The 16,297-nt window shown below is 42.6% G+C and overlaps 1 protein-coding gene across 5 annotated transcripts in view; it reads right to left on the bottom strand.

The window, feature by feature from the left end:
• LOC133654080 (dedicator of cytokinesis protein 9-like) overlaps positions 1–16,297 on the bottom strand; it is a 201,796-nt gene that overhangs the window by 59,696 nt on the left and 125,803 nt on the right. For all 5 annotated transcript variants that reach the window (XM_062054078.1, XM_062054083.1, XM_062054081.1 and 2 more), the window contains exons 17-30: positions 15,915–15,980; positions 14,902–14,994; positions 14,628–14,739; positions 10,368–10,486; positions 10,169–10,255; positions 9,962–10,051; positions 9,660–9,775; positions 9,506–9,575; positions 8,891–9,016; positions 8,702–8,773; positions 8,472–8,618; positions 8,280–8,363; positions 6,976–7,087; positions 6,695–6,873 (exon numbers count right to left, since the gene is read on the bottom strand). In XM_062054078.1, coding sequence (XP_061910062.1) covers positions 6,695–6,873; positions 6,976–7,087; positions 8,280–8,363; positions 8,472–8,618; positions 8,702–8,773; positions 8,891–9,016; positions 9,506–9,575; positions 9,660–9,775; positions 9,962–10,051; positions 10,169–10,255; positions 10,368–10,486; positions 14,628–14,739; positions 14,902–14,994; positions 15,915–15,980 — 1,473 coding nt within the window. The remainder of the gene's footprint in view (positions 1–6,694; positions 6,874–6,975; positions 7,088–8,279; positions 8,364–8,471; positions 8,619–8,701; positions 8,774–8,890; positions 9,017–9,505; positions 9,576–9,659; positions 9,776–9,961; positions 10,052–10,168; positions 10,256–10,367; positions 10,487–14,627; positions 14,740–14,901; positions 14,995–15,914; positions 15,981–16,297) is intronic.

Raw genomic sequence — 16,297 nt, 5'->3', positions numbered from 1 at the left:
TTTTTAATATGTGGGATAAAAGTCAGCTCGGTGTCAAAAATCACGCCAAGATTTTTTATAGACTGAAAATCTTGTAATTTTGGTAAAAGTTTCTCCCTTTGATCTTCAGGGCCTATAACTAAAACTTCTGTTTTTTCCTGGTTGAGCTGTAGGAAATTCACTGCCATCCATGACTTGATGTCTACATTACAGTTAAAAAGGGTATCTATTGGTCTTGTGTAATCAGGAGACACGGCAATGTACAACTGTGTATCGTCAGCGTAACTGTAGAAGCTGATGCCGTGTCTCCTAATGACGTCCCCAAGAGGCAGCATATAAACATTAGAAAGAATGGGACCTAAAACTGAGCCTTGAGGAACCCCACATCTTATCTCATGGGTTCCCGAGGAACATGCATCCATACTACATAAAAACATCTGTCTGTGAGATAAGAGCGGAACCAGTTAAAACAGTACTAGAGAGGCCTGTCAAAGTCTCTTTAATAAAATGTGATGGTCTACTGTGTCAAAAGCAGCGCTTAGATCCAGCAGAACCAACACTGTTAGTTTTTTATTATCTAAATTCCACCTGATGTCATTTAAAATCTTAAAATGCTGTCTCTGTACTGTGGTTCATTCTGAAACCAGACTGATGTCTGTCTAAAATGTTATTTATATTTAAAAAGTCATTGACTTGGTAAAAAAAAATGGTTTTCTAAAATGTTACTTAAAAACTGTAAGTTGGATACAGGTTGGTAGTTATTAAAACGTTCGGGGCCAAACTGCTCTTCTTCAGAAGGGGCCTTACCACCGCTGCTTTAAAAGCGGCAGGGAAGACCCCTGTGGGAAGAGAGCAGTTCATAAAAGTTAAAAGCTGTTCCTCAAAGAATCCATAAAATTATTTAAAAAGTGATGTGGGAATTGGTTCTAAAAGGCAGGTTGTTGGGTTTACTTGGGAGAAATCTCTACCAAGTGTCCTTGCATCAACCAGGACAAAACTCTCCAGTGTTTCCTCAGGCTGTGTCAGCATATTTGTCACGTGAGGGCTGCAGCTTGCTGCGGTTTGTTCTTTCAATGCAAAAAGACGGTTCCGGACGAAGGCGTAAAGGTAGGATGGAATTTATTAACATAAATCACTCAACTACCAAAAACACAAACAACACAACAAAAAGAAAGGCGTGCCTAGAACACATGAAACTAAGACTAAACAGAAGCTAGGGCATGGAACAAGAAACTTACTTGGTACAGGCGTGACCAAACCGTGTGACATAATCAGTGAAGCCAGGCCGACTGCCTGGCAAAGGCAACTTAAATAATGCCTCTAATTAGTGCTCGGGAAGCAGGTGAGCACTAATCAGAGACAGGTGAACCCACTAAGTCGCCATGGTGACAAAAGCAAACAAGGAAGCCTAAACGGGAACTAAAGAAGTCCAAAACTAACAGAACATAACTAAACAAAACATGATCCGGACCACGGATCATGAGAGAGCCCCCCCTTAAAAGACAGATTCCAGATGTCTAAAACACCAAAACAAAAACAAGGCAGAATCAAGAGTCATGGGAGGGCGGGAGGGGGACGTGGTGGTGTGTCCCCGAATCCACCGAGGACAAGTCAAGTGGCGGCGGCGAGTGGAACGCCGCTGCAGCAGGCGAGGCGGGCGACCAGGGAATGGCCACATCCGTGGCCAACGGGGAGGTGGGCGCACTCGGCGAGGCGGACGACCAGGGAGCGGCCACATCCGTGGTCGACGGGGAGGTGGGCGCGTCGGCGCCGTCATGGCAGGCTTGGACGCCGCAGCGGACGAGTCAGGCGTGGTAGAAGGTACAGGCGGCGAGTCAGGCGTGGTAGCAGGTACAGGCGGCGAGACAGGCGTGGTAGCAGGTACAGGCGGCGAGACAGGCGTGGTAGCAGGTACAGGCGGTGAGTCAGGCGTGGTAGCAGGTACAGGCGGTCAGTCAGGCGTGGTAGCAGGTGCCGGCGGCGAGTCAGGCGTGGTAGCAGGTGCCGGCGGCGAGTCAGGCGTGGTAGCAGGTGCCGGCGGCGAGTCAGGCGTGGTAGCAGGTGCCGGCGGCAAGTCAGGCGTGGTAGCAGGTACCGGCGGCAAGTCAGGCGTGGTAGCAGGTACCGGCGGCGAAGCTTGGCGTGGTGCAGGTACCGCCGGCGAAGCTTGGCGTGGTGCAGGTACCGGTGTTTGGCGAGGAGCAGGTACCGGTGTCTGGCGAGGAGCAGGTACCGGTGTCTGGCGAGGAGCAGGTACCGGTGTCTGGCACGGAGCAGGTACCGGTGTCTGGCGTGGTGCAGGTACAGGCGGCGAGACAGGTGTGGTAGAAGGTACACGCGGCGAGACAGGCGTGGTAGCAGGTACAGGCGGCGAGTCAGGCGTGGTAGCAGGTACCGGCGGCGAGTCAGGCGTGGTAGCAGGTACAGGTGGCGAGTCAGGCGTGGTAGCAGGTACAGGCGGCGAGTCAGGCGTGGTAGCAGGTACAGGCGGCGAAGCTTGGCGTGGTGCAGGTACCGGTGTCTGGCGAGGAGCAGGTACCGGTGTCTGGCGTGGAGCAGGTACCGGTGTCTGGCGTGGAGCAGGTACCGGTGTCTGGCGTGGAGCATGTACAGGAGCTGGAGATGGTGGCGTTTGCAAGCCCACCGGAGATGATGGTGGCGTCTGCAAGCCCACCGGGGCTGAGGTTAGCCATGAGCATGGCAGAGGCGGTCTAGCTGGGGGCTGCGGCTTGGCATGCCGACGGACTGGTGGTGGAGGACGGGCTGGAGGTTGCGGCTTGGCAGGCCGAAAGACTGGTGGTGGCGGCCGGGATGGAGGTTGTTGCTTGGCTGGGCGCAGCTGAGCAGCCCCACCAGCACAGCTCCCGGCCCCAGCCCTCCCCTCAAGGGGTGGATACCAGACGCGCTCCTTGCGGTCTGGAACAGTCTTTAAGGGCGGGTGGCGGGAGGTCAGGAGGGGGGCAGAATCCTCCCCTTTAAATTGTCCAGAAAATCTTTTTTCACCCCCCACCTGAGATTGTGTGGGAGGACAGCGGGAAAAAGTCCTTGACGTGGGCGGGGCTAGAGTCCTTAGGGGCAGAGTCAAAGTCACTGGGGGCGGAGGTGATTGAAGTTGACAGAATTTATTTTTAGAAAAAGTGTCCTGATGGTACTTTATTTTAGGAAAAAAGTCTTTAGGAGGTGGCTGACCAAGGGAGACAGATGGAAAAAAAAGAAACTCCTGATCAGTGTCTTCCCTTGAAGACGCCGGCGGAATGATGTCATCGCCGCACGCCGTTTCACTGACGTCCTCGGAAGTGGGCTGGGTGACGTCATTCAAAATGGATGTAGTTCATTTGGCTTGCAGCCCAATCTAAAAATTGTTTGGCAAAATGAGATATGGGATTACCAAACAATGGTGGCGAGGAAGACTGGGCTGCATGAGGCGTGCTGTGTTCCGGAGGAGGAGTTTGGGGGAACGACGCGTCTTGGCGGCGAAACGAAGCCTTTCTGGCTGGCTTGCGTCTTCGGCGGCGCGTCTCCATCTCCTGGCTGTCAAAATGCGAAAGAACTGACTGCTGGCTTCACTCTGTCACGTGAGGGCTGCAGCTTGCTGCGGTTTGTTCTTTCAATGCAAAAAGACGGCTCCGGACGAAGGCGTAAAGGTAGGATGGGATTTATTAACATAAATCACTCAACTACCAAAAACACAAACAACACAACAAAAAGAAAGGCGTGCCTAGAACACGTGAAGCTAAGACTGAACAGAAGCTAGGGCAAGGAACAAGAAACTTACTTGGTACAGGCGTGACCAAACCGTGTGACATAATCAGTGAAGCCAGGCCGACTGCCTGGCAAAGGCAACTTAAATAATGCCTCTAATTAGTGCTCGGGAAGCAGGTGAGCACTAATCAGAGACAGGTGAACCCACTAAGTCGCCATGGTGACAAAAGCAAACAAGGAAGCCTAAACGGGAACTAAAGAAGTCCAAAACTAACAGAACATAACTAAACAAAACATGATCCGGACCACGGATCATGACAATATTAGTTAAAGTTAAAGTACCAATGATTGTCACACACACACTAGGTGTGGTGAAATGTGTCCTCTGCATTTGACCCATCCCCTTGTTCACCCCCTGGGAGGAGAGGGGAGCAGTGAGCAGCAGCGGTGGCCGCACCCGGGAATCATTTTGGTGATTTAACCCCCAATTCCAACCCTTGATGCTGAGTTTCAAGCAGGGAGGTAATAGGTCCCATTTGTATAGTCTTTGATTATGATTCGGCCGGGGTTTGAACTCACAACCTACCGATCTCAGGGCGGACACTCTAACCACTAGACCACTGGGTAGGTTTAGAACTTATGTTTGGAGACCAGATCTGATGTCTTTTATCTTAGTTTTGAAGTGGTCCGCAAAGTCCTCGCAAATGCTGCCTGAAGTTGTTTTAAAAGCTTAGAAAAAGTGAAGAAGAGGAGCCGGGGATTGCTTTTATGGTCTGTGATGAGTTGTGAGTATTGTTGAATTCTGGCCTGTTTGACTGTGTTATTGTAGGTCTTGAGTTGTTTACGTAAAATCTGATAATGTATTGTTCATTTGGATTCCCTCCATCTCCTCTCTGCACTCTTGCGATTTATTTTTTACTAGCGTAATTGTTCATCGTTTCTCCACGGAGGTGGAGGTTTCGTTTTGATTGTTTTTGTCAAAGGGGGAGCTACTGAGTCCAAAGTTGATTTTAAAAAACTGTTAAAACGATCAACGATGGCGTCTCATGATGCAGGTAAAATTTCAGCAGGAGTGATCTGTAAAATCTCAATAAAATTTGCAGCCACTTCAGAAGTTAGGTAGTGTTTCCTCACAGTTCTCACCAGGGGCCCCTGCTGGTTAAGACTGGTGATATAAAAAAACACACAATAGTGGTCAGACACAGAGGACACGCCAATAGATAGGCCATGGTTTATGACCAGGTCCAGGGTGTGTCCCCTGTTGTGAGTCGGCTGTGTGACATGCTGCCTTAAAATCAAAACAATTTAAAACGTTTAAAAACTCTCTGGATAAGAAATCTGAGTGGATAAAAAATCTGAGGAGTCATCAACATGTAAATTAAAATGACCATTTATTAAAATCTTGCAATAGGAGGTGTGGGTAAATGATACAAGTTCAGAAAATTCACTGATAAAAGAGCTTGAGTGTCGGTGGGGTCTATAAACAGTTAAACACAGAATGGGGGGGGGCTGCTAAAAACAAAGGCATGGTGCTCAAATGATGTGTAGTTGTTGTTAAAAGACACTCCATTTGAGGTCAGTGAGTTATTTAAAATTGATGCAGTACACCCTCCTCTTCTGCCCCCTCTAGTAGAAAATAAAATATGGTGGGGAAGCCTCTGTGAGAACAGGTGCTTCAGTACCAAGCCATGTCTCAGTTAAAAGAAGATAGTCTAACATTTTGTCTAAAATCATATCACTCATGAAAAAAAGTTCTGCTTAAAAGGGAGCGAATGTTTAAAAGTGCCATGTTGATGGTAACAGGTGGAGAAATGGATTGCCAACTGAAAGCTCTTGCCGTTGTTAGCTTTGACAGCTAGCGACACTTCTGTCTTGTTTATTTCAACAAATGTCATACCTTGTGCCGGTCACAGCTGTGTTAGCCTGTCTTGGAGATCACCTTTTGTGATCAGAAATGGCGAAAATATGTCCAAACCTTTACAGCTTCAGGTTGCTGGGTAACCCCTTTGAGCTAGCCTTTTAGCTAGTAAGCCCCCAGCTTGAGCACTTTTACTTTGCTTATTATAGCGAACCCAGTGCCTCCAGCCGGGCGGAGTTAAAATCAAATATGTTAGCAAGCTGCCCTGTACCTGGGATCACCTAACCTGACTCTCGCCAGAACCTTGTAGTTGGCTGAGCTCCACACAAAGATCTGGGACTTCTCAATAGGAGATGTATTTCAGAAGGCGGGGCCTTGTAAAAAAAATCATTGTATGTGATTGGATAAACCACTTGTCCGTTATCTTGAATGACGTGCTACTTCACCACTCACATCGAAATCAACCCGTGACGCTGATGAGAAATCCAAAACAAAACAGCCAACATATTGGATAACGACAGAGCAAAAAGTTAGAGAACTTTTACTGAAACAACGCAGCAATGTCAGTAGACGATCAATGTCGTCTGTGCAAAGAAAATATGCGAATAAAAGGCTTCATTGGGAACAGCAAAAAAATATTTCACAAAGTCACCAATGAGAAACGCATAGACGAACGTCTAACAGAACTTGGTTTGAAATCGTTGAACGTTCGGGAGAGACCGTGTCGAATATGCTTAGTTGCAATAGCAGAATCAATGTCAGCACATGACTCCTCGCTGCGTGCCGTCATTGTTGTTTGAATCAAACAGTCGCTTCGGCGCTACGTCACATCTAAGAAATCCGCCTGGCGATCCTGATTGGTTCATTATTTTTTGCTATGTTGAAGGAGTTTGCATTGCCCACGATTCTAGATCCTTGTGTGGAGCTCAGCGAACTACAAGAATCCGGCGAGAGTCAGGTTAGGGATCACCCTGAGTGGTCACAAAAGCTCCAATTTTACTCAAAACTCTGGTAACGAGAGCAGAGGCTTTTTTTTTTTTTTTTTTTTTGCATCCTCTCCAATGGTTTAAAACGTTATGTGGGTGGAAATATAATTTATCTTATGTTTTTAAAATTATCAATGCACATGTGGACTAAAACAGATGGACAACTCACTTTGGCAGCATAGCGGTCATCAAAGGTGTGTTTCACCATCAGTCCCTTCAGCACCTGTGTGGCAATCTGACAAATCTCTCGACTCTCCTGTAATGCGCCACCCACTTCCCTCAGCAGCAGACCCACTAGGAAGTGGTTTCGACAGAAGTCATCAGTGAGTGAGTAGTCCAGCTTAAGATCTATGTACAAAAATGGAATACTGATTCAAGGGGATTGGGATCTCGAGAGTACAGTGCAGTGTACCCTTAGGTTAAATTAGGGGTAACCCTAACCCAACTGACCTTGGAACCTCTGTATCCGGCCTTTTCCAAAGAGCATGGGAAGATTAAGAGGGATGTAATGCTCATGGCTGCACACAATTCTCAGGAACTCAAACTTAAATTCGTATAAAGTCTGGAAGAAAAAAAAATAGAAAGCTTACAAATACAGTTGGAAAAATAAGTATTTGATCTTCTGCTGATTTTGTAAGTCTACCCCATTATAGAGTACATAACTTGTATGGTAGGGTTATTGAAACAGAGAAAACCAAAATAGGAAAATATAATGAATGAAAGATTATAAATTAATTTATTTTTGTTTTAGGGAATTAAGTACTGAATTTGATCACAAATCAAAACATGGTGTATAAAACCATTTTCAGAGGTCAGATGTTTCATGACGTTTTTCAGCAGGGTTGAATACTGTCAGGGTTGTCCCTGACAGTTTGGTCAAGTTTTAGTTTTTTCTCTGTTTGTTTTATTTCCTGTCAGCACTCTTATTTTGGTTCGGTTTCCTGTTTGTCTCTCTGAGTGCTGTCCCCTCAGCTGTGGCTGATTGGCACCGGGCCACACCTGGTGCCTATCAGCCAGCTGCTATTTATACCTGCCCTGCCCTCCAGTCACTGCTGGATTATTGTCATTTATACTTGTCGTTGTAGCTCTGTCTACTTCTGTCCACTCTGCTCCTGTCTTAGTTCATCCTGCTCGTTTCTTGCCACGTGAGTTTTGTTTATTCGTGTCACAGTAAGTGTTTTTGTTTCTTGTCCATAGTTTAGCTTTTGTGCTAGTTTCTGTTCATAGCCAAGTTTGTTCTCCGCCTTGTGCGCGCCATTTGTTTGTACCCTTTTGTTTTTTTTTGGTTATAGAGTTTAATTAAATCATGTTTTCTCGCACAATGCCTGCCGCCTTCTCTGCATCTTGGGGTTTGTCACCAACAAACTCTGACAAATACATGTCAGGAAGGATGTTTGACAGTAGGGATGCTGATGTTGGATTCTTATCAAACATGTATCCATCTCAAATACTGCACCTATAATGGTCTCTTTTTCAAAAAGCTTCTTTCTGATGGTTTTGTTGACTATTCCAATCTTGAACAGTTCTACAATCTCATCCCTAAGGTTCCTTAGCAGCTCTTTGGTCTTGCCCATGACAGTGGAGAGATTTGAATGGAAGAAAGTGTTTGTGTGATGGGTGCATTGAAATTAGGAGTACTTTCATTACCTGCGGGGTGCCTACCATATACATTCTGGACTGTTACAAAATCAACAGGGGATCTGATTTTAGGGAATCTAACCAAATTCAAGTCAGAAAAAGCAGAAAATAAAAACCTTGGGGTCACCAGGTATGAAGAAGTTCAGGTAGTTATTGATCTGCTTGAAGACAAACCCTCGGTCCATGAAAGTGAAGCAGCGCTGATTGAGAACAGAAATACGACAAAGTATTTAAAAATAAATGATATACTGTTACTGGGACTGTATATCAGGAGATTTTTCACTGCAGATGCTGGGAGGATCCCAAACCTTAATGAAGACTGCCAGGCTGTGGTTAGCGTTGCGTGCCACATCCAGGTTGTCCTTGTATTTCTGGGTGATGTGAGGCATCAGTATATTGACCAAGGTCTCGACAGCATGGTAGAAGGAGCAGGAAAAATGTTGATTTCTTGAGAGCTAAACAAGAACACGGGGGGAAGTTAAAACGTGGGGTGGGGGTTACTGTAGTTATAGAGCAAAGTGGAATAATAAAGACCTGCCTTGACTTTACCACTCTTAATGAGATATTGAGCCATCGCTTTGACGAGTGCTTCAAAGAAGTACCAAGAGTGCTGAAAAACAAAGTTAGTTGGTCACAAGGTACATCTCTGGGACCAAAGAACAACCCTAAAAACAATTGCAGCAGTTTTTAAAGTAGACTTTTCAAAGAGATTGCAAATGCATTTTACCTTCAGCAGCTTGTTGCTGGTTAGGAAATCGGTGGAAGGCTTCAGAATAGCTGTCATGGCTTTAGCCAGCTCTTCATGAACTGTTTTTTCATTGGTGACGGTACAAGACACTGGTTTAAAAACAAACTGTGCGAAGAAAATGAGGTTAAGGGAATCCATGAGTAAAAAACTAAATTGTTTTATATAGTCAGGGAAATCACGATTTGACCGCCTGCGATTCTGTAAGTTTACCCTACATATCAAGACTGGCATGGACTGCATTCCCAACAGACTCTTATTTTGGTCAGTTACTTGCTATTTTTCACTTGGCATTAACTTAAGCGACAAAATGCTGAACAGGTCAAAATCCTTTGAGATGTTGACCAACCACAAGAAACGTCTGCATGCTAGAGCTTTCTTCAAGCACTCAGTCACGCTTTGCTTGGGGATCAAATACTTATTTTAATCAATCAAATACACATTCTTTTAAAATGTTATGTTTAATGTTCACTTGTGTGTATTTTTGTTAGAATACTGGACTGTTTATGTCCTTGTAAATGGGTAAACCTACGAATTTAGGGGGCCCAATAATTATTTCCCCAAATGTATATTGACTCTGTAACCACAAGATGCTACCTTGATGTAAGACCTCAGGTAATGCCCGAGCCCCTCTTCGTGGCACTGCGCTACGACATGTACCATTACCCTACAGAGAGAGAACGAGGCACTGATATTGTTAAATAAGAAACAAAAGTAGTGTAGAACATGCTGCTTGTGGGTGTGGCCTTGCCTCGTCACATTGACGGCCACATCTTCATGTGAGGCACTGGTGAGGATGCGGAACAGCTGGTTGAGGATAGTGGGCAGGAAGTTCACCATGATGTGACCCTCCACAGCGTGGAGACTCTAAGAGGGATCATAGTGTAAGTAGACCATATTTAACACCTGCTGTGTCCAAAAATAGAATCCAAACATGTTTGAATGATAATAGTTTTTCTTCTCTAAAGCATATTCTATTACAAGTGCAATCCAGTGTAATAGTGTAATCCTGAATATGCACTGGTTGTTCAAGCCTGTTATAAGAGATAATACCTTTAAGAATTTGACCAGATCGCCCTCTGATGCTTGTTCTGACACTTCGGTGATTTGACAATGGTGGAAAAAGTTGTGCAAGTGCTGATCCTAAAGGAATCAGGAATTATACATAAGAATCAGAATTCACAATTGTATTACAATTTATACAGAGATGATGGTTTTTATGAGTTATTTACATGATTTATATTAATATGTACATGATACCTGAGTATAAACTGTGGAAACAAGATGTGTTGTGACTTTGAACAGAAACTTCCCTCCGTCAACCCACTTTATTTCAGAGCCAGAATGCTGCAATGACAAAATCTTTGTTTTTTGAGGAATTCCTTTATGTAACAGCGGGTGATCCTAAACAAAATGGCATCACAAATATGAGGTGAATTGTATTGTAGTTTATGTTTACCTTGGTGACGGCATCCTGGCAGTTAAGGTAGCCTGCTGGCAAATGTGCAGCAACTGGTACATGCTGTTCATTCATGACGACTCTACCGTCTCTTAGTAGAGGCAACCATGCTGAGCCCACTGCGGGAGCAGAGCAGCCATGTTTTACCATACTATAGTATGAATGACACCATTAGAGTGCGCATCAAAAAGGGTAACTGCTTCAACACTATTGGCACTTTTACACATTGGAAATACAAGGTGTGTCAGAAAGGTCAGGACTGGTGTTTCAAAAGATACATTTCAAATACAAACTACTAGGGGTGTAACGATTGCTCAATATATTGATAGATCGATTTATATTCCTAAATTGCATGTATTGCCTTAACGTTTCGATCCAAGATCGTTTTAAAAGGGAATCAATCAATTTGATTTATACTAGAAAGAGGAAAACATTGGATTTAAGAACAGCAGACTTTATATGAATTTTAGCACGTGTAATTAGGAATGAGAATCGAAAAACGTTTCTTATTCAGAACCGGTTCCCAGTGTATCAATTGCTTGGAATCGCTTGCCATTTTCTCAAGTGATTCTCTTATCGATTCTTTCGGGTGGGGATGACGTCAATACACAACGTGCGTACTGCCTGGTGACGTCAGATCTCAAAATGGCGATGCCCATGTTGTGCTTTCTTGTTCTCCGTCTTCCCTATTGGTTTGTGCCTGCATTTCTCCTGTTGTGCTTCCTCAGTTCATTCTTCCTAGGCGAGGGGCGGACCTTCGGGGTACACTTGCAGATAATCAGTCCACGGACTACTTAAGCTTGGCACAGACAGCTGTGCCTTGCTGGTTATTGTTCCCTGTCTTCTTCTTCTCGGGTACGTTTTTTCGCCTTCTTATTTTACGCCTAACTTGGTTTTTTGGATATCTTTTTGTGGACTTTTCCTTCACTCAGTGGGTACTGGCCTTTCCCCTCGCCAAGCGCTGAGGTTCCAGTTTATGTACAACTTTATATGGTGTGCATTTCTCCTTTTGTTTGCATTTTGGACTTAATTAAAGACTTTTTCTATTTTGATTCCATCTTACCTCCCGTCTCGCAATCTGGGGTCAACTCCTTGTCCTAGTCTTAACAGCCTGGTCGAAATAAACACTAGTATTTTACAAGAAAAGATTGCAATAGAGCTACTTGTAGTTCATCAACAGGAGGACATACGAGCAATATGCTGAAACATTTAAAGACACAGCATGCAATAATTATAAATGAAAGTCCTGTTTTTGAACCGCTCCGATCTCATCCCAGGCAGCAGTAACACTAGCACGTCATCTGAATACAACATCTATTAACTCATGTTAGTCCTATTATTTGTTCAATTGAAATGAATGCCTTCTCATTTTGATGAGCATGACGAGAAACAGATCGTGACTGGCTCCGAGGCTCGCAGTTTCCGCTCCAGTTCACGTCTGCCGCTAAGCAGCGACTAAGTTTGTGGTCTATTTGCTATAGTACACACTCCTAATTTTTTGAGAAAAGTTGTGTGTTTTCCTTCCATCAGATTTTCCCTCATATACAGGTGAAACTCAAAAAATTGTACTATCGTGTACAAGTCCATTTATGTCAGCAATTCACTTCAAATGTGAAACAAATATGTGATATTAACTTATTACATGCAAAGTGAGGTATGTCAAACCTTTATCATTTTGATGATCTTGGCTTACACTTTTTGAAACCCCACATTTTCTGAGTCTTTCAATTCAAGGTTTTCATAAGCCACAATCATCAAAATTACAACCAATAAAGGCTTGACATATCTCAGTTTGCGTGTAATAAATTAATATCACATGTTACTAAATGTTACATTCTTTTGTCATTTCAACGTGATTTATTTTGTTAAATTGTACAGAAGAATATTTATTTATTACATTTATTTCCAAAAAATACCCTTTTTTTTCTATGCTGCCTATTGTGACCTCACTGTAGGCTTTCTAAGGTCATGGTCTAAACAAAATTGAGGCTAATCCACCTTTATATTAAGAATCGCTAAGAGAACCGTTACGGAAACGAATTGTCAAGCGGAATCAAAAGTAAAATCGGAACCGGAAAAATCTTTTCAGTTCCCATTCCTACGTGTAATAATACCATACTTGCCAACCTTGAGACCTTCGATTTCGAGAGGTTGGGGGTGGGGGGTGGGCCGCGTGCTTGGGGGCGTGGTTAAGAGGGGAGGAGTATATTTACAGCTAGAATTCACCAACTCGAGTATTTCATAAATATTTAATATATATATATATATATATATATATATATATATATATATATATATATATGTGTGTCTTAATTAGATTATCCAAAAAAATAGTGCTCAATACCGTGGTAGAGCGTAATATATGTATGTGTGGGAAAAAAAAAATCACAAGACTACTTCATCTCTACGGGCCTGTTTCATGAGGGGTTCCCTTAATCATCAGGAGATTTAAGTCTCCTGATGATCGTGGGAAAGCGGACGTGAAAACAGACTGTTGCTGCTGTCCCCACTCAGGTCCGCATGGAGCTGGAGGGGGCGTGGCCTCCAGCTCCGGCTGAATTCCAGGAGTTTATCGGGACAAAATTTCTTCCGGGAGGTTATCGGGAGAGGCGCTGAATTCCGGGAGTCTCCCGGTAAAACCGGGTGGGTTGGCAAGTATGAATAATACAGATTTTAAGCCTATTTTCCCGTCTATGGCGTCATCAGAACAATAATGGCGGCTATCTACGGTGGTCGAGAAAGGTCAGAACAAAGGCCACAAGACAATAGTGTAATATCCATGATGTTGGTATGTGTGCCTTTTAAAAGTTGGTGCTGTTGTGTGTGGTAGAGTGGCAGACCAGTGGAGAGTTTGGGTGCATGTGTGTTTAGTGTTTAAACGTGTGTTTTGACTCCCTGAGTTTGTTACCGCTTGTTAAGAAAGCATCTGTGTGTATTTCCAACTGTGTCCCCCCTTTTCAACTCCCAGTCATTACAATATCATAACTTTCAGCTACAGCACGATTGCAAAAGCCACAACAACAAACGACACAACACAATGATGAAGCCGCAACACAACTTTAAACCACAGAAGACGCGGCTGACACAAAGGACATAAGAATGGTGCAAGTTACCATGATGCACTGACTCATGAAACACAGGGAGAAGTAATTTCGTTAGAAACAAATAAATACAAGAGATGGATGAAGGAGGCTATGGAAATTAGGAAGCGAGTTGCCAACACCATTGCCAGGGATGAGGGGGTATACATTGCTTCCGCACACCTGGGACACAGTCAAATACTGTATGGCCGGGTAGGAGAACTTTATTTAGCAGGTAAATTTACTCTTGAAATTTTGGTTAGTGTACATTTTATTCGAAAAATCGTTTGAATGTTGAAACGTGAACCCATTATTTCATTTTTGTTGTTGACCGAGGAGGTCGTCTGGGAAGTAATATTCATTGTTTTATTGTTCCTAGTTAATATTGTAAATCCCACATTTTGTCTTTGTTTTAGTAAAAAACTGTAAAATGTGATTGTTTTTTTATGTGGGTTTTTTTTTTACGTCTTAAGCATTTTTACTGGAAACTGACACCTCATTGGCTGGTTCTAAGACACAATTGATTGCTTCAGGCTTAATTTGCAGAAAGTCTGTCATGAAAGAATATTGGTGCACTGAAATTTTATAAAACCTAATTTTAAAACACTGTATTTTAACCAACATATTTTTAAACACACAATTTGCTCAGAAATTTGCATTAAATTAAATTGTCAGCATAATTTGATGTAAAAAGAAAAAGAAAAAATCAGTTCCCAAAATTCAAACGCAAAAAATATCCGTTACATAAATTCAGTGTAAAAAAAAAAAAAAGCTTTTGGTAATAAAGACGCAGATTAACCTTGAGAAATAGTCCCATAATTAACACTACCGAGTATAGTACTGTATACTGTACTTGGAGGTTTAGAATGTAACTCCTACTGCACCGTTTTTTTTGACAGTAATGTTTATTCATTGTTTAGACTACAAGCATTAGGTCAGCCATGTTGTTGGTGAGCCACACAACTGTGCTTCGTTGATGTAATTGAGTGGGACTTAAATAGGCCAAAATGTGACTGAGTGAATAATTGCATGAGCGGTTTGAAATCCCCTGCTGTGCTGGTCTGCCATTTCAAACTTTCAAAAGATTGTCTTGCCATGGCCAATGATGATGAGGACCATCATCATCATCATGAATATATTTGCATCAATTCACTACGCATGTCAATTGGGAACAGTCTACCTGGAGTCTCCACCACATCTTTCTTCTTGCCATTGCTGTCACAGCTAACATGATAGAAGGTGAAAAGAAGATGGTGCCTTTGATGCAGTTGAGGTGGCAACTCAATCTTTATCTACAGGAGGTTGCAAAAGAGAGATTCTTCAGGGTTGGTTCCCGTCGTGCTTGCACATAATGTTCATGACGATTAGGATGAAAAAGAGTCTACAGAGGAGCGCTTCCACTGGAATACTGTTTATTAAACTGATACAATTTGTGGTGAAAGGGAAAAAGTCACCTCATCGTAGAACTCGGGGTTCTGTTGGTGGTGCAAGACAGCTGCATATGCCTTCTGGGTGAATAGGGAACCTCCGGGATGACCATAGATGCACTGATGTAAAAAGGAGAAAGCACAAAGTTCAATGTAGTTTAATACTGAATGAATTTGAAGAAATAATCAAAAGACCACCAGGACAAGGTGAAGTAGGGGGGGATGCTTTTAAACAAGGAAGGCTGAGAGTCACATTATTTCATTCATCCATCGTTATACAAGTACTTTTAATGAATTAGTCTATATCCTGCATTTATTTGTTCATGATACAATGTTTCTGTTAATTTATATTCCTGATAGTTTATATTCATTCATTTATTTTATGTATTGGTTTATTTGACAGGCACATTAATTAATTAATGAATTGCTGCAAAATGCAACAGGATCAGCCAAAAGGTTTTCTGTTGTCCCTGGACGGATTTCATAATTATCTCCTAGACAAGACAACAGTAAAACGATTATACAGTGATCAATGCACGTATGAAAATAAAAAGTTAAATTCACATAACTACACAAATAAGCACACCAATTTGTCAAAATACAATGTACATACAAAATAAGCTACAGTACAGACACCAGGTAAAACAGTTCCATTCAAAATGTAAACATACAAAAATATAAATATATACAACAATATATAAAACTGCTTCTTTTATTCTAGTATTTCATTTTCAATTTATATTTTAGATTCATTTTATTTATATAATTTTCAGTTATTTATTCAAATACTTTGATATTAATTTTCCTGCCAACCATTATATGGTGCAAAACAATATTAGAAAACAGCACCATTTAATCGCCTTTGCATTGCCTGTCATGTTTTCCCCGTTACACTGAGTGCCTAGTTTAACCCTTATTGACAGGCTTTTTTGGACTTGTCTGGCATGGAAATTATAATTTCAAAATAAGGATTGTTTTGACAATTTCGTCACCTGCACGGCACGTTTTCAAAAACACCCCCCAAAAATGTATAAACCTACCCTGAGTGGCTGGGATTCCTCTTTATCAGAGTCCTTAAATTCAATGCAAACTGCAATGTTCCTTGCCTGAGGAGGACATGAGACATTAAATATAAATGCTGAAGAATGACTTCTACGAAAAGAAAGTGTAAACTTAAATGTAAAAAAAGTGTAACTGCAAACTTGAGCTACACTACCGTTCAAAAGTTTGGGGGTCACCCAAACAATTTTGTGGAATAGCCTTCATTTCTAAGAAGAAGAATAGACTGTCCAGTTTCAGATTAAAGTTCTCTTTTTCTGGCCATTTTGAGCGTTTAATTGACCCCACAAACGTGATGCTCCAGAAACTCAATCTGCTCAAAGGAAGGTCAGTTTTGTAGCTTCTGTAATGAGCTAAACTGTTT

The sequence above is a fragment of the Entelurus aequoreus genome, linkage group LG07, assembly GCF_033978785.1.
Source record: "Entelurus aequoreus isolate RoL-2023_Sb linkage group LG07, RoL_Eaeq_v1.1, whole genome shotgun sequence".
Lineage (NCBI taxonomy): Eukaryota > Metazoa > Chordata > Actinopteri > Syngnathiformes > Syngnathidae > Entelurus > Entelurus aequoreus.
The sequence above is the reverse complement of the archived record's forward strand: the minus strand, read 5'-3'. Positions and strand labels throughout refer to the sequence as shown.